Below are 22,738 nucleotides of genomic sequence, written 5' to 3' on the forward strand. Positions count from 1 at the left end.
TCTTTTCCTAAGGGATGCTGATAATAAAGTGCAATAAGGCTTATTGGGTTGGGTTGCTGCAGATATGACTTGAAAACAATGGGAAGCAGATTTAGTGCAGAATCTACTGCGGATGGTATAAATAACAAGGTAGCAGCAATAGCCACTGCCACAGGGCCATTACCTGCAGGATCTAATTGACTTTGTTTACTTACCAATCCTGCTCCTGCTCACAGCCCCCGATGCTTCCCCTTCTGCGGAAATGGAGGCAGCTGTGATCAGGAACAGGGATAGGTTAGTGGGCCTGCAAACCCAAGAAAACACTACTATCATACCCGGGTTTCTTTTCAGACCCCATAATATAAATATCGGAGGGCTAGGGGAGGTGAGGTAACATAAAAAACACTGTTAGTTAACTCTGCTGCGCTCCAGCAGTCTGATGTCACACAGGCCAGGCCATTGTTATTATGCATCGCAACACCGGCCTGGCTCATGTGACGTCTGGTCCGAGATTGAAGATGGCAAGTAACAGTGTTTTTTATGTTGGTATCCCCTCTCCGTCTCCATTCATTATACTCTGGGGTCTGAAAATATCCCAGGGTATAATAATTGTTCATGGATGTCCACAGTGGGACATAATACTGTGTGCAGGAGCCAGTATGGGGACATAATACTGTGTTCAGGGGCCACTATGGGGCATAAAACTGTGTGAAGGGGCCACTATGGGGGATAATACTGTGTGCAGGGGCCACTATGGGGGATAATACTGTGTGCAGGGGCCACTATGGGGGATAATACTGTGTGCAGGGGCCACTATGGGGCATAAAACTGTGTGAAGGGGCCACTATGGGGCATAATACTGTGTGCAGGGGCCACTATGGGGCATAATACTGTGTGCAGGGGCCACTATGAGGTATAATACTGTGTGCAGGGGCCACTATGGGGCATAATACTGTGCGCAGGGGCCACTATGGGGTATAATACTGTGTGCAGGGGCCACTATGGGTTTTTTGTCAAATAGAAAAAAATCATCTTTAAATTCCTGAAGCTAAAATTTTCTGCCTGACAAATTCAGAGTCAGATTCCTATGCGTAGACACCCCCTAAGGCATTCCCTGGTATTCACCCTATAACCCCTATACATGGCTCTAGTCTAGACAATGCTGCAGGGAATCCTCGGGTTGCTTTAGCCATTGACAATAGTTTCCATTAGAAACCACTAATATGTTACTAGCGAATGATACCAGTATACCGTACAGGGGTGGCAGAATCCATGATGGGATGGTGCACTAATATCTGCCACCCCAATCTATTAACTGTTCTCAGCATCTTATACAGAGAATGGAGCAGGATGAGGCCAGCGCTGTTCTGTTATTACTAATTTATTGCCATAAAGCATTTCAATCTTTTTACATTCACTTTTTGATGAACTTTTTTTCAATCCATTCTCTTTCACAACATGCCGTAAAACAATTCTTTGACAGTTCTTTTTTAAATTTTGCTGACATCTAGTGATTGATATGGGAACTGCAATAGTTAACAATTCATTTTTATGTAAGTACATTACGACCAATGATCATGTCACCTTCAGCATGGTGTAATATTCCTTTCCTGTGGGATTATAGTAGTCTTTAAGAAAGTATAGGCTCCTCAGCAATAGTGTACTATACAATATATTGTATCTTGGTGCTTCCATTGCTTGCATTCATCCTAGTATCCTGGAAGACATCCTTAATCTGTAGATGTTAATTGGTTTTGTTCTTCTTCCCAGCAGTGACCTGTAAGATCCTGTCTACCAAATCCCTTCCTACCTCCAAGTGAGAAGACGTTCAGCTCAGGCTCAGGACGGAGGACATCAGCAGCTCTCCACAATCCCACCATACAGAAGCCAGTCCTATCTGAATCCCACCGACTCCAAGGCTCATGTGGTTGTGACACCAATGGCTCTTAAACTTTATATACTTTTGTTGCTTCTCTGTGGAAATACTATCTCTGAAAAATCTCCTTCTTCCAACCATGAACCATTGGATTTTGGATATGTACCCACTGGAAGTTATGACACCAACGCTTACCATGAGCCGGGACCTATAGGCTTGTTGTTCCATTTAGTACAGGGCTTCCTCTACATTGTGCAGCCAAATGCGTTTCCTCAAGGTACGTGCCCACAAGTATATATGTATCTATGTCATACAGTAAGTGGGATACAACATGTCGCCTGGTGAATGGGAATAATTCTACTGTAGTCATATGTCATATGGGGGAATAGTGTCATCATTATTTGTGCCATCAGGAATATACACTAGAGATCTATTTTCTAATGTGAAGGTTAACCCTTTCTACTCACATTGAATATATGGGATGCAATATCAAAAATAGGTTTATGATAAGTGCATTGCAAGGGAAGGTATGGTCAAATGTGTATCCCGTGTAGATCCTTTGTGAGTACATAATAGAATAATATGTAGTAGATCCCATGTAAAAACATAATGGGATATGACGTAGTAGATCCCATGTGAGTACATAACAGTATAATATGTAGTAGATCCGATGTAAGAACATAATGGGATATGACGTAGTAGATCCCATGTGAGTACATAATAGTATAATATGTAGTAGATCCGATGTAAGAACATAATTGGATATGACGTAGTAGATCCCATGTGACTACATAACAGTATAATATGGAGTAGATCCCATGTAAGAACAAAATGGGATATGACGTAGTAGATCCCATGTGACTACATAACAGTATAATATGGAGTAGATCCCATGTAAGAACATAATGGGATATGATGTAGTAGATCCCATGTGAGTACATAACAGTATAATATGTAGTAGATCCCATGTAAGAACATAATGGGATATGACGTAGTAGATCCCATGTGAGTACATAACCGTATAATATGTAGTAGATCCCATGTAAGAACATAATGGGATATGACGTAGTAGATCCCATGTGACTACATAACAGTATAATATGTAGTAGATCCCATGTAAGAACATAATGGGATATGACGTAGTAGATCTCATGTGAGTACATAACAATAGAATGTATTAGCTCTCATGTGAGTACATAACTGTATAATATGGAGTAGATCCCATGTAAGAACATAATGGGATATGACATAGTAGATCCCATGTGAGTACATAATAGTATAATATGTAGTAAATCCCATGTAAGAACATAATGGGATATGATGTAGTAGATCCCATGTGAGTACATAACATTATAATATGTAGTAGATCCCATGTAAGAACATAATGGGATATGACCTAGTAGATCCCATGTGAGTACATAACAATAGAATGTATGTGAGCACATAACAGTATAATGCAGAGATCCCATGTGAGTACAAAATAGTATAATACACAGATTCAATCTGAGTACACAACCGTATAATACGTAGTAGATCCCATGTTAGCACATAACAGTATAATATGTAATAAATCCTATGTGAGTACATAACCTTATACTATGTAATAGATCCCATGTGAGTACAAAATAGTATAATACGTACTGTAGAGTCCAATGGTATAATATGTATCACCTATAGAAATACAGGGCAATGCACAAAAATAAATAATTACTAAACAAGTAATTATATGTATACCACGTACAGGATGAGCCATATAATACATAAACTGGGGTGTTGGACACAACGGACACAAATCTACAATGGTAAAAGTAGATCCTTTTCAAGCTATTAACATCCAGATATTGTGCTAGATTGGTTGTAACTATAAAAGTATATATAGTAGATCTCCAGTGAGTATATAACAGTTTAATACGTGCTAGATGACACTGTGAGTATATACAAGATTATATGTACTTATGTGGGATCTATTACATAACCGTATAATACATAGTAGGAGATCTCATCTGAGTGCATAACAGTATAATGCGTAGTAGATCCCATGTGAGTACATAACAGTATGAGACTAGGTTGAAACTTGCGCCGGGGTCTTTCGGGTCCACGAGGGTGCCTGACAACTAAAACACTAGTTACCTGTGGGCCCCATAGACTATAATGGGGACTGACAGGTGTCTGTTGGGTTTCCGCCATTTTTAGTCTGAAAGATTTTTGGCAGAATCTGCGGCGGAGTCTCTGACGTGAACCCAGCTTCATGTAATAGATCCCATGTGAGTATATAACAATAGAATGCATAACAGTATAATATGTACTTACGTGGGATCTATTACCCCGCATAGTAGATCTCACATGAGTACATAAGAGTATATAATATTTAGTAGAACATTATATAGTCAAACAGAAGGTGCAATGTAATGATTGTTATTTTAAGACTCTTCAGGGTGTGAAAAATGGAACACCCCTTTAAGACTAATGCATGAAAAACCAGTCTTAGGGCCCCTTCACACGGAGTTTACGCTTCGTGTATTCTGTTTACGCTCCGTGTATTCTGTCTACGCTTCGTGTATTCTATCTACGCTCCGTGTATTCTGTCTACGCTCCGTGTATTCTGTCTACGCTCCGTGTATTCTGTCTACGCTCCGTGTATTCTGTCTACGCTCCGTGTATTCTGTCTACGCTCCGTGTATTCCGTCCATTTTACACGTGTAAAATGTAATTAGCCATTGAGTTCAATGGCTTGTTTGTATAACGCGTGTCTTTTTGCGCGCGTGTAGGCTTGTTACAAGAGAATGCTCTTGTACGTGTTTAGGTTTTAAGCCTCTCAATATAAACATGAATATTTTTATCCACCGACAGCAAGAAGAGATCTTGGAGTTGTTTGTAGAGAACCCCAGACAACCATGGAACCAGACATGGACTCAAGTTAGAGTTCTAGAAAAGTATAGAGAAGTTCTTGCACTTGGCCATAAACTGGTCATTACATGTCCCCCTGCTGGAGAACCCTGTAATTTGTGGGAAAACCTGGCAATAAGTGGGCAATTTTCCTGCAGCGCCACTACAGGGGACATTAAGCATGACACTATGTCCATTCCAACCAATGTAGGACAGGTCCTCCAGAGCGAGAAACATTCTTTGTAAATGTTCTGCATTCTGGGCTAAAACCACCCCGTATTCATTCAGAATTTCCAATAGGGTGTATATAAATGGGTCTTCTAACTAGACAAGCCCATGAAGGCCGCATGCACAGACTCAATTGTGGATAAAAGTACGGACCCATACATTTCAATTACGCTTTGGCCGATCAGGTTTGACGTTGGCCTATTCTAACCCATACTTGCTTTGATATGACTATGTAGAGTGTTTTTGGTGTTGGAATGGTGAGAAATAATGCCTTGTTACAAGATACAAACATCTAGCTGTAAAATAGAGCATGTCCTGGGAAAACCGGAGCACATGGGCGCTAAGTCCACGAAAGGCCAAAAATAGAATAAGTAATGTCTAAAGTCTGCCTGGAGTTTTAGGTTTGCGTGTGTATACTGCGAATACGGCAGGAGAAGGTGAAAACTCAAATCTATCTTTTCTCTTATAGGTCCCGAGACGTACTTGGCAATTTTTTATTTATTTATTTTTTTTACACATAGCCCAAATTTCACCAAACGTCATTCATAGAAAGATGTTTCATGTGAAAGAGTTCAAGCTAGTGGAATTAATTTGCTGGATAATTAGAAGATGGTTTGTTCCAGGGTCCTCTGACAATTCTCCGGAAAGTAGGTCAAGAGCAGAAACCTGTTTTAAAGCCAAGAGGAACATCTAAGGGGCTTTAATTTGATGGGACCTGCTCACGACGAGAGATTTCTGATTAGGATTCTTTGATATCACATAATTAAAAATATGGAATAGGTTTTAATAAATTATACCATAGTATGTGTTAGGTACTATAGGTCATAGTCATATATGATATACGGTATACGTTCCATGTATATTTTATCAAAAGATGAAATATCAGCTACAGTTTTGTGCAGATTGTGTCCTTGTTCAGATGCTTATAGGTACTAGGGGTGTATGGCTGCTAAAATTTGGTTTCATGACATAGATGGCCTATCCTTAGGATAAGTCATAAATATCTGATCAGTGGGGGGGCCAACAACTGGCCCCTCCACGGATCAGCCGGACAGGCTGCTTCTGACGCCAACAAAGTCAATGGGAGCTGAGCTGTAGTACAGGTACCCGGCGACTATTCAGACACCAACCCTGTATAGTATAGACATTGTAAGCGACCCCATACAGTTGTCAGTGTCACACTGATCAGATACCCCGTTTCCCTGAAAATAAGACAGTGTCTTATATTAAATTCTCTTCCGAAATATATGACCTGTCTTATTTTCGGGGGATGTCTTATGCAGTGGTTGAAGCGGGGGACAATCCGCAGTCATGCTGGCACTTCCTGAGCGGAGCGCTGGCATGACTGCCGGTTGTAGGTGGTCCAGGAGGTGAAGGGGGGGGGATGTCTTATTTTTGGGGAAACAGGGGTATTTATGGCCTCTCCAAAAGATAAATCCTGAACCTCCCCTTTCAAGTATGTTCACATAGGTCCAGTTTTCTGGCATGGTTTTCCTCCAGAACAAAAAAATTGACTGCAATTTTTTTTTTTTTACCTGAATTGTTGATAGTTTGACAATGTTCAACATTTTCATCTATGGAGTGCCAAGCGGGCATAAGACAACGGCCTGGACTCCAGTCATATAGGGCAACCCGGTCTTTCCTGGGAAAACAACGAAACAAAGCTTAGACAGTGAATATGGCAGCTCATTCCATATAGTTGGTCTGCTCTCCCCAAGTTTTTTACACTTGCCCCTTTCAGATATTGGGGAATACCCAACCTTCAGGGGCGTAACTACCGGGGTAGCTTTTTTGTTTGTTTTTCTAATAGGCCATTACCGGCTGGAGTTACTCCAGACAGTAACGGGCCCTATTTAAATGATGCCGCGGGCCCCACAAACACTATTATTATACTCAGGGGTTTTTCAGCCCCCCCCCCCCCCCCCGAGTATAATGATCAGAGGCCCAGGAGAGGTGAGGGAACATATAAAACAGTGTTGCTCACATCTGGACAGGCTTCGGGCCTACTTCAGTGACATTTCTGACGTGATGCGTCGCGACCCAGGCCTCCAGGTTACGTGACGTCCTGGATGTCATTGAAGATGGCCACCATCAGCAGGGACCATGCGGAGCCAGGGAGAGGTAAGTATCAGTGTTTTTTTTATGTTTTTATCCTCCACTGGGTCTCCAATTATTATATTGGGTCTGAATGGGTCTGGGGTCTGAAAAGATCCATGAGTATAATAATTGTTCATGGGTATCCACGATGAAGCATAATACTGTTTGCAGGGGCCCCTATGGGGCATAATACTGTGTACAGGGGCCACTATGGGCTATAATACTGTGTGCAGGGGCCACTATGGGACATAATACTGTGTGCAGGGGCCACTATGGGGCATAATACTGTGTACAGAGGCCACTATGGGGCATAATACTGTGTGCAGGGGCCACTATGGGGGATAATACTGTGTGCAGGGGCCACTATGGGACATAATACTGTATGCAGGAGCCACTATGGGGCATAATACTGTGTACAGGGGCCACTATGGGGGATAATACTGTGTACAGGGGCCACTATGGGGGATAATACTGTGTACAGGGGCCACTATGGGGGATAATACTGTGTACAGGGGCCACTATGGGGGATAATACTGTGTACAGGGGCCACTATGGGACATAATAATGTATGCAGGGGCCACTATGGGGCATAATACTGTGTAAAGGGGCCACTATGGGGTATAATACTGTGTGCAGGGGCCACTATGGGGCATAATACTGTGTGCAGGGGCCACTATGGGGGATAATACTGTGTGCAGGGGCCACTATGGGACATAATACTGTGTGCAGGGGCCACTATGGGGCATAATACTGTGTGCAGGGGCCACTATGGGACATAATACTGTATGCAGGAGCCACTATGGGGGATAATACTGTGTGCAGGGGCCATTAAGGGGCATAATACTGTGTACAGGGGCCACTATGGGGGATAATACTGTGTACAGGGGCCACTATGGGGGATAATACTGTGTACAGGGGCCACTATGGGGCATAATACTGTGTGCAGGGGCCACTATGGGGGATAATACTGTGTGCAGGGGCCACTATGGGGCATAATACTGTGTGCAGGGGCCACTATGGGGGATAATACTGTGTGCAGGGGCCACTATGGGGCATAATACTGTGTGCAGGGGCCACTATGGGGTATAATACTGTGTACATGGGCTACTATGGGGCATAATACTGTGTGCAGGGGCTACTATGGGGTATAGTAGTGTACGTAGGAATTTCAGGAGGAGGGGATCAGTCAGTTGGTCGGGGTCTTTGGCATCAGTCGGGAGACCCCATGTCAAAAGTTCACCACTGCGCCCCGCCATTCCTAGTTCCGCCACTGCCAACCATGTATTTCTATTCAGATGTATATTATAGAGCTTTAGGACCCTTTGCACACTTGGGCTATGGGTACCTTTGCAACCCCTATATTGTGGCTTTGCCTGCGCCATATTATCGAGTCCATTTTTATTTTTCCTTTTACCAGTTTTTTTTTAAACCAAAACAGTTGTGAAAACTTCAGCCAAGTAATGAAATTAGTAAGAAATCCTTTGTGTAGAATTAACTTGATCAGATTGCTGGAACGCGTTGTTATAGTACGGTATAATCTATGTAATGGGTAGGCAATTTCACTTTTGTATTGCGTTGCGTATTTTTTATGTTCGCCATATAATTATGCCTCGTGGTCAGTATTATGTAGCTCGGCATGTGTATACACTCAGAAGCACTTTATCGTAACTGCTTACTGAATTTCTTTAAAGGACAATTCCTCTAAATATAACCGTGAATGGATGTAACAGATAACCCTATACTAATACAATATGCCCTAATACGTCTGGTTCCAAGTCGGAGTTTGCTTCAGTCTGTCTGTGGGAATCCTGTTCCGTCTGCAAGTGTACCGAGAAGAATTGAGGGTGATCACCATAAAATAGTGATGACATTTAGATTTACAACACTTTTTCCCACACCTGCCTAAATTTTTTGCACAGTTCTGTATATTAATCTGTTCATTTCCTCCGCTAGAATGTGCTGCCTTCAGAACATACGCCAAGTTAAAGGTCTTATATACTCCACTCTATAGGATGCTGGACATGTTCTCAAAGCTATTTGGCCTCCATTTAGGGACAACGTTGTCAGTTCCATCAATAAGGACAGTTATTATGGAGCAGTACTTTGGACACGTGACATTAACTCATCATTGGCCCGATATGTGCCCCTGACGCGCCACCTGTTCTGGAGTTTGGTTGCCATCATCAGGTATACGCACCAATTCATACAATGCCCAGCGTGCACAGTTGGTGGCTGGACAAAGAGGCTCATTAGTCGTGCCCCATATTTTACAACGGACTGCTGCCACAACTCCTTATTTTATATATTTGCAAATTCTGCCCATGTGCCCTTTGGCCCCACCCAGTCCCTTTCTGCTCCACAGAATAATCGTGCCTTCCCTTGTAGTATAAAGCCTCTTAATGGCTCCCACACATTGTAATGCCCCATGTGGCCACACATTATATTGCCTTCTTAATGGCTCCTCACAGTAGAGTGCTCCCATACAGGTCCCCATACAGCATACATGCAATAAAAATTTTTAAAAAAGTTAAATATCCACTCCTGTTCCCATGGAGCAGTCTACAAGTCTCCTATGGTCTGTGCTGTCTTTGGCTTAAAGCAACACATACAATGATAGCATTGTGGCCGCCCACGTCGCAGACAGTGGCGATCACGTGGGCGAATGGAGGAGCAGAGATCTGATGGTTTTCTGTTCCACCATATGTATTCCTTCCTCGTCTTGAGCACCCAGCAGATTTGACAACTCTTCCTTTTAGTCTCTTGAGCCTCTTGGAAAATTTGTGAGATTTGTCAAGTATACACCAACCGAAACGTCAATAGAATTGTAACGTCTCTGCTTGTTCAGGTCTCTGCGCCACCCTCCGCTTGCATGCTGCGGTGCAGGAGGCGAGTTCAGTTTGATTCATTGCTTGGTGTTTTTCTTTGCACTGCATGAACACTGCTCAGTAATTGAGTTTCCACCACACCCATCTCCTGCATCTTGTTTCTCTCTGATCATCATGTGGTTAATTCTACCCCTGCAAGTGTGAGTGACAGCCTGTGTTCCAATCAAGGACGGGTCTTTGGCTTCCTATATACAGGCCATCAGCCCACACAGGCTTGTTGGCTATTGTGACTCTGTCCTTAGACTTTTTCTCTGTTAAACTCCTCTTCTGCTTCTATTGTGTTAATGTTCTCTGACCCTTGACTTCCTTTGTGACTATTCTCTTGGATTATGATTCTGTACTGCATTGATTGACTGTTACCGGACCCTTGGATAGCTGACCTCCCTTTGTTGTTTGTCCTGTCTGCATTCTGTGTTGTCACATATATAGGAAGGGCCTTTTGACCAGTTGTCTCCTATTGCTTAGGATAGGACTGGCAAGCAGGAAGGGACAGCGGGGGGATTCACCTTAGGGCTGACTGTCTATTGTGCCCCTCCCCCCAGGGTTCACCAGCAGCTACTGTGGAATTGCTCCTATTGCAGTTCCCTTACAGGAATCCTCTCTGATCATATAGTCGGTCACCATTTATATGGTCTTGTGTACTGGTGGTTCACTATTACTATAGGCAATCCATATTTTCCAGTTTCTAGAATTCTGAAATGTGACACCTTTTCTTTCTTCTTGAATTCCCTATAGATTTGAGGTTTGCATGCTTACATATTACAAGAGAGTATCAGAGAGACAGTCTTACTCTGTAGACATCTACGTTTCTGTACTACCTTGATCCCATACTTCGGGAAGAATCCTCCTCTTCTATCTGTATACTATATGAAGAGCGCCTACAGATTCCTCCACCTCTCTATAAGAACGTAACGTTCCTCCTGTCAAAACAAGAAACTACTGGGCCAAAAGTGCCTGTATCTATTACTGGCATGTATCCTGGTATAGATCAACACTACAGTACGTGGGGATGGTGCGGAGATCTGAGTCATGCGATTTAATTAGCTAATCCTTTAATCTTTTTTTTCTACCATATGTCAGTCAATTTATAATCCATGGCGATGAATATGTTCTGCACTTTGTTGTGTTTTTTTGTCATTTTTTTTGTTGCTGTTCCATATACTGTAACCGGTTTTATGGCGCAGATGACATTAACCATGTACGCACCGAGAACGTTGGGAATTTGTCCTATGATTGTTCATGACGGAGAACCTACGAAGGGAGGAGAAGTAAGGCAGATCTAGTTAAATCTTCTCTCCCGACTGTCATGGCTAATAGATAGCAGGTGGTAACTGAAGTGATGAAGGAAAATGCTCATTGCAATCAATGGGGATAAGATGGTGAAGACTGAAATGCAAATGATGGATTAGAACTTTACATAGAAATTTACATTTAGTGCAGTCAATTCTAATCTCTCTTTATTGGGGGTGTAGGAAGCGTGACTCCAAGGAACACACTATAGGCGGTTACATACGTTAGACTTTACCAGCGTTCACAATGTCCAATGGCAGAATAATCCGCCGTGTTGGAAATTGGCTAAAATTAGAAGTGTATGGTACGATCAGCCAGTTGGTGCAGTCTCAGAGCAATTTTGTTTTCCAAGCTGCCCTGATGGGGTAATTTAGTTTTTGATGGTGATGGCGCCAATGAACGATCGTATGGATCACACCCTATTTTTATCTAATGTATATGGCTAACCTAAGAGCTATTAAAGAAGGTCGTACATAGTAATAGAAGACGGTTTATTAATAGAGATGAGCGAGTAGTACTTGATCGAGTAGGTGTTCGATCAAATACTACAGTATTCGAGATACTCGTACTCGATCGAGTACCACTCGCTATTCGAATGTAAAAGTTCGATGCAGAACCAGCATTGATTGGCCGAATGCTATACAGTCGGCCAATCAACGCTGGTTCTTCTCCTACCTTTAGAAGTTTTCTCCTTGCAGCTTCCCTGCGGCGTCTTCCGGCTCTGAATTCACTCTGCCAAGCATCGGGCCTGGGCAGAGCCGACTGCGCATGTCCACTTGTAGTGCGGGCATGCGCAGTCAGCTCTGCTCAAGTGAATTCAGAGCCGGAAGACGCCGCGGGGACGCTGCACGGAGAAGACTTCTCGGAGGATCCAGCCCGACCCTCACTCGTGGACTTGGTAAGTATAATTTGATCGAATGTTGCCTACCCCTGAAACGAGCATTTTCCCCCCATAGACTATAATAGGGTTCGATATTCGATTTGAGTAGTTGAATATTGAGGGGCTACTCGAAACGAATATCGAACCTCAGACATTTTACTGTTCGCTCATCTCTATTTATTAACCATTTAATGAACAATCATTTTGCAGAAGTAACCATACACATTTTAGCCCATATTAATCATCATGGTTGCTCAATCTGGCCACACATGTTCAATGACATCAGACGAGCTATCTAGGCTGCGAACCATCCTTTGACGAAAGATTGTTCCTGGACGAAAGATCTTACATTCAACTAATTTAAATTAGGATAACTTTCTTTTTTCATGTTTTTTTTAAACTTTTCTAAGGCCGGGATCAAATCTGCATTTGGGGATTCCATTCCCCTCTCCGCATGAAAAATGCGGAGAGAAAAGCGCTGCAAGCAACACTTTTCTCTCTGAGCTTTTCGTGCGTTAACCACATGAACCCCATTATAGTCTATGAGGTTTGAGGGTTTTCTAAGGTAACTGCTTTTTATGTGGATTAGGTTTCCATTGGGACTCCAAGCAGAGCCCCGGAACAAAAAACCTACTCTAAGGCTAAGTTCACGTAGCGGATTTTGGTCTGGAATTTGGTGCAGATTCCGCGTCAAATTCCAGATTAAAATACTGCCTCCTATTGGGAGCCGGGCACTTAGTTTTTCCGCGAGCGACGTGGCCTATCTTCCGCGACGGAATCAGCCGTGGGAGACCATGGTGCGTCGCTCCCTCCTGACTAGTCCCATTTATTTGGGCCTAATCCGGAGCGGAATTCCACGACTGGATGCCGGTGCACTGTATGCAGTCGCGGATAGCCGTTTTTTGGTCTGGAATCTGAGGCGGCATCCTGCTTCAAATTCCGGACCAAAATCCGCCATGTGAACTTAGCCTAAGGAGCAGTTCACATAATGTAAAATGAAAGGAACTCAGTATATAAGCCTAATCAGCAGAGAGTCTACAGTTTCAGAAATCTGCGGCTAAGGGTAAGTTCACACTGGGTTTTTTGGTCAGGATTTTGAGGCCATATCCGCCTCAAAATCCTGACCAAAGACACAGCTCCCATTGAAATCAATGGGAGCCGGTCAGTTCTTTTTTCTGGAAGCCGTTTCTTCCAGCTCCCGGAAAAAGAAGCGACATGCGCGTTCTTCAGGCTGATTCGCCTTTTGATCCCCTCCTCCCGACCAGGCCCATTCATTGGGCCTAATCCGGAGCGGAGTGCGTGACTGGATGCCATTGCAGTGCATCGGCATTCAGTCGCGGCTACCCGTTTTTTGGTCCGGAACCTGAGGCGGCCTCGGCTCCGTGGCAAAATCAAGCAGGACACTTATTATTTTTATTGCCTGCTGCAATCTCTGCCTCCAGATGAAAACAATGGGGGACAGAATCTGAGCTGATTTGGAAACAGAATCCACGTCCAAATTGGCATGAAATCCTTACAGGGTGCAATACGATATAATACCATGAGCAGTACAGTGGGAGTATATAAGACAACCTGTCCTGGTGTGAAATAAGTTCAATGAGTAAAATACGGAGAGACGTCCTGCAAACAAACAAAAAAAATGGAGTCCATGGTCATGTGATGGACACACAGGTGCATGGCTTGTTACAGTCACAGCACAGTGCTCATATATCTGCCTTGTAACGAGACGTGCACCTGTGGGCCCACCAAGCTGGGTTACACGTTGCTTTTTTACTGAAGAACTGCACACGGTTTTTAATTGCAGTAATTGGTAGCACATGTTCCTGTGCACGTGGATGCTCGCAGCCTGTACGCCAGCCGTCTTCAGTTACCATACAGGTGCCATACATATTAACCAGAGCCACTCATTACTGCAATTAAAGATAAGGGTCTGTATGCAATGCATTGTGTCTCCCTGATCTCTGGAGGATAGACTGTACTCCATCACTTTATTTCCAATTATTTCAGCTGCTGCAGTGCACACACAAACACACTTGAGTACTGTCTATAAAGGCGACCCTGGGGGAGATTATAAAGAGAACTTTTCACTACTGCCAACAAGTCCAACTCTTTGCATTAATTAATAGGCTCTGCTTCACTGATTCTAGTGCAGATGGGATGTTTTCTCTATCCCCCACCATTCTTGAGCAATCAATGCTGTTAGTTTTGGTGCTTGATATACTATTTAGTCTGGTACTGTCAGGAGGGCGGTGTCAGGCAGGAGCAGACAAGGGGTGTGATTCTGAGCACTGACACTGGCTGACTCTGATTGGAGCTCTGAATCACACCCCCCTGCCTGACACCGCCCACCTGACATTACAGAGCTTAAACAGCACATCAGGCTGGGTTCACATCTGCAAGCTTTTGGAAATGGTGGATACCTTGCAGTCTCCATATTAGTCAATCAATTACTTCTCACGAAAACTATATAAAAACTATAAAGACATACATAACTTGAATGTAGCATAGTTGATGGGTGAAGTCTAAAGTGCCTATAGGCTCCAAAGAGTTAAATCTGGCTCTATAAGTGGGTTGTCAAAATAGACCAAAAACCTACTCTATGTATGAACCTATATGCCTGTGCCATAGATTGTCGAGGCTGTCGCTATAAATACAAGAAGGTGGTACTGGCTAGGTTATCTTTTCAAAATCAATTGTAGCTGTTTCTTATACAATATTAGTAGACCAGGGATATCATTTGAAATACCTTGAAGAATGTTGCCTAGCCTTACATAGGGCATCTTTACATAAGCTTATAGTACAATATGTACATTGTTGTGATACAGCCTAATAAATGTTTGGTCATTGTGGTTGAAAAGAGTATTGTCATCATTCTCTTCCACGTAGCCCTGCTGGAGGAGTTTCTGAACTGCATCTGACACTTAGCAGTTGCTTTAAGGTTGTTGTGCCTACCGGTCAAACTTTGGCTGGGTCTGTTCAGCCAGTCATAGGTTTGAGATGCAGAAGCTATCAGGGCTGTACTTCAGTATCCAATTAAGGGCTGAGTCAAGGTATTTTAACCTGTCGCGTTCCTTACTCAGGTGCCTGTTATTACAATTGTTTTCTAGAACTTCAGTACCTTTGCCCTGTTTTCTGACAACTCCCTGAGTACTACTGATTTTTCACTTACTCTCCTGTTTATTCGCTCCCTTGTTGATCTGACTTGATCAGTGTCTTCCTGGACTCAACAATGACCTGGACTTTTTATATTCCTCTGTTTTCTGTATTCTTCTGGTTATTGACCCTGGCTTGTGTATTCCTCTCTTGCCTGCAATCCTTATCTTGCACGTGCACCTTGTTTTCTGGCACCTTGTTGTGAGACCGCATCCTGGGTCCTGAGCCACCAAGTCCATATAGCTCAGGGTAGCCTTAGATTCTGAGAACTAGAGCAGTGAGGGATATAGGTAGCTGGTTTACTTGTTATCTAATGTTCCTGTTAGTTACCTACTTAAATAGCAATTCCATTACTTTTTGGGAATTGCTTATGTGGCAACTCCATAACAAGTATATAAGGAACCCAGAAGGGATATTACCACAATACGATTACCATTGATGTTCTGCTATTATTACTATGGAGAAAGTAGCTGCAGGGATAGGAATATTTTTTTTTACTATTTACAGAAATGAGATATTAATGGGTAACATTGTGTGTCACCCATATATATCCCACTTTTATGTGACTTTTTTTTTTTTTTTTAAATCCGGTATTTATACAAAAACCTTTTCCATTTTCCCACAGAACACACAGTGACAAGAAAAAAAAAACATGTGTCCCCTTCTTCCCCCAAACACTTAGAGTTACGCTAGGTTCACACTAGCGTTCACCTGTCCGTTCTGAGCTTTCCGTCTTCTGCATGCCAGAAGTCGGAAAGCTCAGACCGGGTCCGGCCGTGAGCGGCGGTGAGCGTTTTATGCTCTCCGCCGCGAAACCAGATTTTTTTATCCGGACACAGAGTACTGCATGTCCGACTCTGTGTCCGGATTATAAAACCCAGTTTCTCGGCGGAGAGCATAAAACGCTCACCGCCGCTCACGGCCGGACAGCTTTCTCACCCATTCAAATGAATGGGTGAGAGAGACTCCTGCAGGTTTCCGTATCCTGCCTCTGTTTTATGCAGGAAATGGAAACCTGCAGAACGGAGTGCATAACGCTGATGTGAATGAGCCCTTACAGGCATGGTAATAGAAACAGAAATAGCAATACAGGTGGCCTCCCCAAGTAAAAGTGTCCTGAAGTATATTTGCAGCTAGGTCATTGTACTGCCTTCACTGTCAGCTCCCCCATCTAAAGAAACATTTGACTATTGTTATGGGTCACTTATGGGCACATTGCTTTTATTTATGTTGTCCATAATGTAACTGTTATAGTGCCAGATGTGATATTATGCTGGAGACCCACCCATGTGTGCATTCTTTGCAGGTAGCCTGGTGGATATGCAGCCATTTGTGTTGTGTGAAAATGCATTTGTAATGTGTTATAATGGAGATTATACAGTCCTATGAAAAAGTTTGGGCACCCCTATTAATCTTAATCATTTTTAGTTCTAAATATTTTGGTGTTTGCAACAGCCATTTCAGTTTGATATATCTAATAACTGATGGACACAGTAATATTTCAGGATTGAAATGAGGTTTATTGTACTAACAGAAAATGTGCAATATGCATTAAACCAAAATTTGACCGGTGCAAAAGTATGGGCACCTCAACAGAAAAGTGACATTAATATTTAGTAGATCCTCCTTTTACAAAGATAACAGCCTCTAGTCGCTTCCTGTAGCTTTTAATCAGTTCCTGGATCCTGGATGAAGGTATTTTGGACCATTCCTCTTTACAAAACAATTCAAGTTCAGTTCAGTTTGATGGTGGCCGAGCATGGACAGCCCGCTTCAAATCGTCCCACAGATGTTCAGTGATATTCAGGTCTGGGGACTGGGATGGCCATTCCAGAACATTGTCATTGTTCCTCTACATGAATGCCTGAGTCGATTTGGAGCGGTGTTTTGGATCATTGTCTTGCTGAAATATCCATCCCCGGCGTAACTTCAACCTCGTCACTGATTCTTGAACATTATTCTCAAGAATCTGCTGATACTGAGTGTAATCCATGCAACCCTCAACTTTAACAAGATTCCCGGCGCCGGCATTGGCCACACAGCCCCAAAGCATGATGGAACCTCCACCAAATTTTACAGTGGGTAGCATGTGTTTTTCTTGGCCATGCATAACGCCTTTTTGTATGACCAAACAACTCAATCTTTGTTTCATCAGTCCACAGGACCTTCTTCCAAAATGAAGCTGGCTTGTCCAAATGTGCTTTTGCATACCTCAGGTGACTCTGTTTGTGGCATACTTGCAGAAACGGCTTCTTTCTCATCACTCTCCCATACAGCTTTTCCTTATGCAAAGTGCACTGTATTGTTGGCCGATGCACAGTGACACCATCTGCAGCAAGATGATGCTGCAGCTCTTTGGAGGTGGTCTGTGGATTGTCCTTGACTGTTCTCACCATTCTTCTTCTCTGCCTTTCTGATATTTTTCTTGGCCTGCCACTTCTGGGCTTAACAAGAACTGTCCCTGTGGTCTTCCATTTCCTTACTATGTTCCTCACAGTGGAAACTGACAGGTTAAATCTCTGAGACAACTTTTTGTATCCTTCCCCTGAACAACTATGTTGGACAATCTTTGTTTTCAGATCATTTGAGAGTTGTTTTGAGTAGCCCATGATGCCACTCTTCAGAGGAGATTCAAATAGGAGATCAACTTGCAATTGGCCACCTTAAATACCTTTTCTTATGATTGGATACATCTGGCTATGAAGTTCAAAGCTCACTGAGGTTACAAAACCAATTTTGTGCTTCAGTAAGTCAGTAAAAAGTAGTTAGGGGAATTCAAATCAATAAAATGATAAGGGTGCCCATACTTTTCCACCGGTCAAATTTTGGTTTAATGCATATTGCACATTTTCTGTTAGTACAATAAACCTCATTTCAATCCTAAAATATTACTGTGTCCATCAGTTATTAGATATATCAAACTGAAATGGCTGTTGCAAACACCAAAATATTTAGAACAAAAAATGATTAAGATTAATAGGGGTGCCCAAACTTTTTCATAGGACTGTACCTGTAAGGGCATAGGTCATTTATCTGGGCTGGTCAAGGTCACATTGAGCAATGCTCTAGAGCAGGGGTGCCCAATACGTCGATTGCGATCTACCGGTCGATCGCAAAGGACGTATGGGTCGATCGCGGGATGCAGCCAGGGATCCCCGGTGTCTGCTTGTTCACAGCGCAGGCTGAGAGTCATCTCCGGACACTGGCAGGCGGGGCAGCAGTAGCCGCAGCCTGCCAGTGTCCAGAGATAACTCTCAGCCTGCGCTGTGAAGAAGCAGACACCGGGGATCCCTGGGCAGCCACAGAACGCCGCTGTCTCCTGCTGTCACGATCCGCCTGGCCCCACCCACATGCCCGACCCCGCCCACAGATACACCAGTCCCGCCAACAAGCCCGCCCCGGTCCTGCCCACATGCCCGCCTTAGTAGATCTTTTGCCTTGGTGAGCTAATAAAGTAGCTCACAAGCTGAAAAAGTGTGAGCACCCTGGTCTAGAGGCTCCACACAACATCCTGATATACTGTAGACCTGTTTATTACATTTATGGCTTTAAATGTAGAGTAGAGTTGGGGTAACAATTGTTAATTGGGACACAATCTCAGGGAGGAGTACTGAAGCGAGTCAAACCACCCGAGCAGTGAGAGGTGATGCAATAGCGGGGTAACTATACTGGCTAACCTTGATGACCTGGGAGGGTTACCGAAACCAAACCCAGGACACATTGACTCACTAAGACTGTTAGTCTAGTAGTGGGAATGCCTAGTATGGCTCTAAATACTACGGACTCCTGGAAATCCCACATATAACTACACAACTACTTATGTGGGTTAGAGAAGTGTTTGGCAAACATGTCAACCTGAATTTCTTCATTTAGTTTTCTGCCAAATTCAAACATTCATTGGGGTTGCTATACACCATTTCGATTGCTCAGGAACGGTGGGGGCTGGAGAAAAAACTCCATCTGTGCCAGAATCAGGACTACTGTACACCACCCTCTACAATATAGTATAATAGTCCTAAAAATTATTGTAAACCAAATCTAATGAGAAATGAGTGTTGAATTTGGTTAATTAGAAATCAGTTTGCCCATCTCTAATTAAGAAGAGTACTTTGTCTCACTGAAGACTATCGTATCGGCTTAGGGGGATTTATCAGCCATACATGATCTCCTAGGATGTTTGGGAAAAAGAATGCAGATACGTTTTCCCCCAAAAAAGTGCTTCTACTGTCACCTATTCAATGCCCAACTTAAAAGAAGTCTTGGGATATAAACCAAACCATGAAGTGTTTTCCAACTGGTTGGCTGGATAGAGTCTTTTCACCTGGGTTGGGAGGGGTCATTTGTCTTGGAGGTACAAGTGCTAGTGCTGTGTCACAAGTGTCACCAAAGTGGGGCCACACGGTGGCTCAGTGGTTAGCACTGCAGCCTTGCAGCGCTGGAGTCCTGTGTTCAAATCCCGCCAAGGGCAAAAAAAACCCCAATCTTCAAGGAGTTTGTATGTTCTCCCCGTGTTTGCATGGATTTCCATCCCATATTCCAAAAAGACATACTGATGGGGAAAAATGTACGTTGTGAGCTCTATGTGGGGCTCACAATCTACATAAAAAAAAAAAATTACCAAAGTGTCGCAGTTATAGTCAACCTATTGTTTCATGTAGGGATGTCCTGAAATCCTCGTGCTAGCTGGCGAGAATTTAGCAACCACGACTGTTCTGTAACCGTAACGTTTGCTGCATCATTCTGAGTAAATTCTCTCTTTAGTTTGTGTCTTCTCCACCTGAGATAGTCCTAGAGATGAGCGAATCCAGAGTGCAATAAATGGAGGCCCATAATACTTGCCTTCCCTCATCTCTCCTGGGTTCCCACATGGCATCCAATGCTATGGACACTTATCCCATGTCCTGTGAATAGGGGATAAGTGCCCAATTGTTGCGGAACCATCATCCTTAGCACTGGGGGACTGAAAGGCCCTGAGGTCTCCTTGTCAATGGAGCTCCAGTGCGCATGTGTGACCAGCGCTCCATTCACTTCTATGGGGCTGCCAGAACTGTAATCTCCAGTAGTGAATGGAGCGCCAGTCAGGCAAGCACAGTGGTGCTTCATTCACAAGGAGGCCATAAGGGGGATGTTTGGAACCTCGTTCTCCAGATCATTGGGGATAAGTGTCCATAACAGAACAGCTACTTTAATTTTATCTTAATCCTGAGAAGACTTGGAGTTGAAGGTGTTGCTCAGTAGGGATCCAGTTGGGCCCATGGCTGCCCTGATTGCCCACGCTAGCAGTGTTGCCCCTCCCTGTTCAGGAGCCTTCCTGATGATCCGATCCTGCAAAGTAATAACTACTAGGGTTGAGCGATCGTGTTTGGAAAAGATCGGATTCCGATCGGCGATTGAGAAAATTTCACGATCGCGATCGGAATTCCGAACATTATTTTTTTTGGTGGGATCGAGATCGGTACTATTTCCCACAATGCTTTGCTTAGCCTTCACACTGGGTATACGCTCCGCTCATTCTGAGCAGAGTGTATACTCAGTGTGAAGGCTCCGCTGCGGTTCCATAAGAATGAATGGAAGCAGCCGGCACACAGCCTTAACCCCTGCGCGCCGGCTGCCTCCATTCATTCTATTGGGAGACTAGCTAACATCTCTAGTAGTTACTTACCTTCAGAGATGGCTGCTCTGGTGCCCGGTGTTCTTCGCCTCGCTGCCGCTCCATGCTGCTCTTCTCGCTGCCGCCGCCTCCCAGGTTAGTGTTAAAAAGCTAGGAAGGCGGGGCTTGTGGCTTAGGAGAGTGTGGGCGGGTACAAGGCGGGGAGACGTGACGTCTCCCCTCCCAGTACCCGCCCACACTCTCCTAACCCGCCCACACTCTCATAACCTGGGAGGCGGGGGCAGTGAGGCGAAAAGAGCAGCGTGGAGTGGCAGGGAGGTGAAGAAGAAGGAGAACACTGGAGCAGCCATCTCTGCAGGTAAGTGGACACCAGGGGGGACTAAGTAGCCAGAGGATTAAAAAAAAATCCTCTGGCTACTTAGTGATTCACTACACAGCGTGGATTCTAACTATTAAACCATTCAATTGTTAGATTCCACGCTGTATAGTGAATAGGATTGCTTTTAAAATCCGATCTCCGATTGATAAAAAAAATCCCATTGACTTGCATTGGGATCGGAATTGGGATTGAGATCGGGTTGGAATGAAAAATGATCGGAATCGGATTTCAAAATCGATCCTGAAAAGTCAAGATCGGCTCAACCCTAGTGACTACCACATCATTCACTACAATGTAACCAGGAAAGACCGTGAGCATGAAATAGAAAATCTCCCTGATCTTACATTAATATTGGATAAACGCTCAGCAGCAGCTGTAAATAAACTCCTCGCAACGATGCGGCGCTAACAGGTTAATAATTCATAACAGTCAGATAAATATAGTACAGAGAACACGGCCAGAGAAACACAATCCTGTCATTCAGGATTTTCATAACCAGGTAGCAGAAACCGATCTGTAATATTTATAGCACAAAAGAGACATTTCATGGTTTTACAGGCATTCATCTAAACCGCAGGCACATGTTATATACAACCACACGATACCGGAGACAATGTATCCTGCTGCTCAATGTCAGAAGAAGAAACAGACATGGAGAGGACAATTCCAAGCAATCCGTGACCCAATGCTGAGCTCCAGCCACCAAATTCATGTCCCTGCCAGACTGGACCAGAACACCAATTCTGATACATCTTCAATGGAATTGCTGATTCTGGTACCCAGCTTGCCCAAGACTAGAAAATTTGGAAGGTCTAGAAGTTGCAGCCACACATGGGCCTAAGGGAACAAAGTCGCCGACCTGTAATTAAAGAATATATTGTGTTAATTCTATGTACTATGACGTGGTACGGTTTATTATTAATTTACTATCCACATTATCCCTGTGCTGTGACATCATTGTAGTTCTCCCCTATTAGAAAGGCTATTCGTCTCTTACCTTTAGATGTGATCTCCGCCGCCCCGTTCCTTAGAAAAACCGGTTTTTACCGGTATGTAAATTAGTTCTCTCACAGCGATGGGGGCGGGCCCAAGCGCTGAAAATGTGATGGGGGCGTCCCCACTGCTGCTCGAGAACACGATCCTGCGACGCCTCTATCTTCGGCTGGCTCCTCCCCTTCACTGTCGTCTTCCTCCTACGTCACCTCCGATGCCTGCACAGTTGGCTCTGCCAGTGAGACACTAGCAGAGCCGAGTGCGAATGCCGGCCGGCGGCCATTTTTGGGAAGCCGCTCCTGCATTGAACTACAAGAGCAAGAGTGGCTTCCCAAAAATGGCCGTCGGCCGGCATGCGCAGTCGGCTCTACTAGTGTCTCACTGGCAGAGCCAACTGTGCAGGCATCAGAGGAAGACGACAGAGAAGGGGAGGATCCAGCCGAAGATAGAGGCGTCGCAGGATCGTGTTCTCGAGCAGCAG

General features: G+C 43.9%; 1 protein-coding gene across 6 annotated transcripts in view; it reads left to right on the top strand.

Moving 5' to 3' along the window:
• The window catches only part of PROM1 (prominin 1), a 150,964-nt gene that overhangs the window by 11,071 nt on the left and 117,155 nt on the right, over positions 1–22,738 (top strand). For all 6 annotated transcript variants that reach the window (XR_012712583.1, XM_075261633.1, XM_075261634.1 and 3 more), the window contains exon 2: positions 1,750–2,132. Coding sequence is in view for 5 of the 6 variants with exons in the window: in XM_075261633.1 (XP_075117734.1) it covers positions 1,919–2,132 (214 nt within the window). In the remaining variant the exon portion in view is untranslated. The remainder of the gene's footprint in view (positions 1–1,749; positions 2,133–22,738) is intronic.

The sequence above is a fragment of the Leptodactylus fuscus genome, chromosome 1 (genome assembly GCF_031893055.1).
Source record: "Leptodactylus fuscus isolate aLepFus1 chromosome 1, aLepFus1.hap2, whole genome shotgun sequence".
NCBI lineage: Eukaryota > Metazoa > Chordata > Amphibia > Anura > Leptodactylidae > Leptodactylus > Leptodactylus fuscus.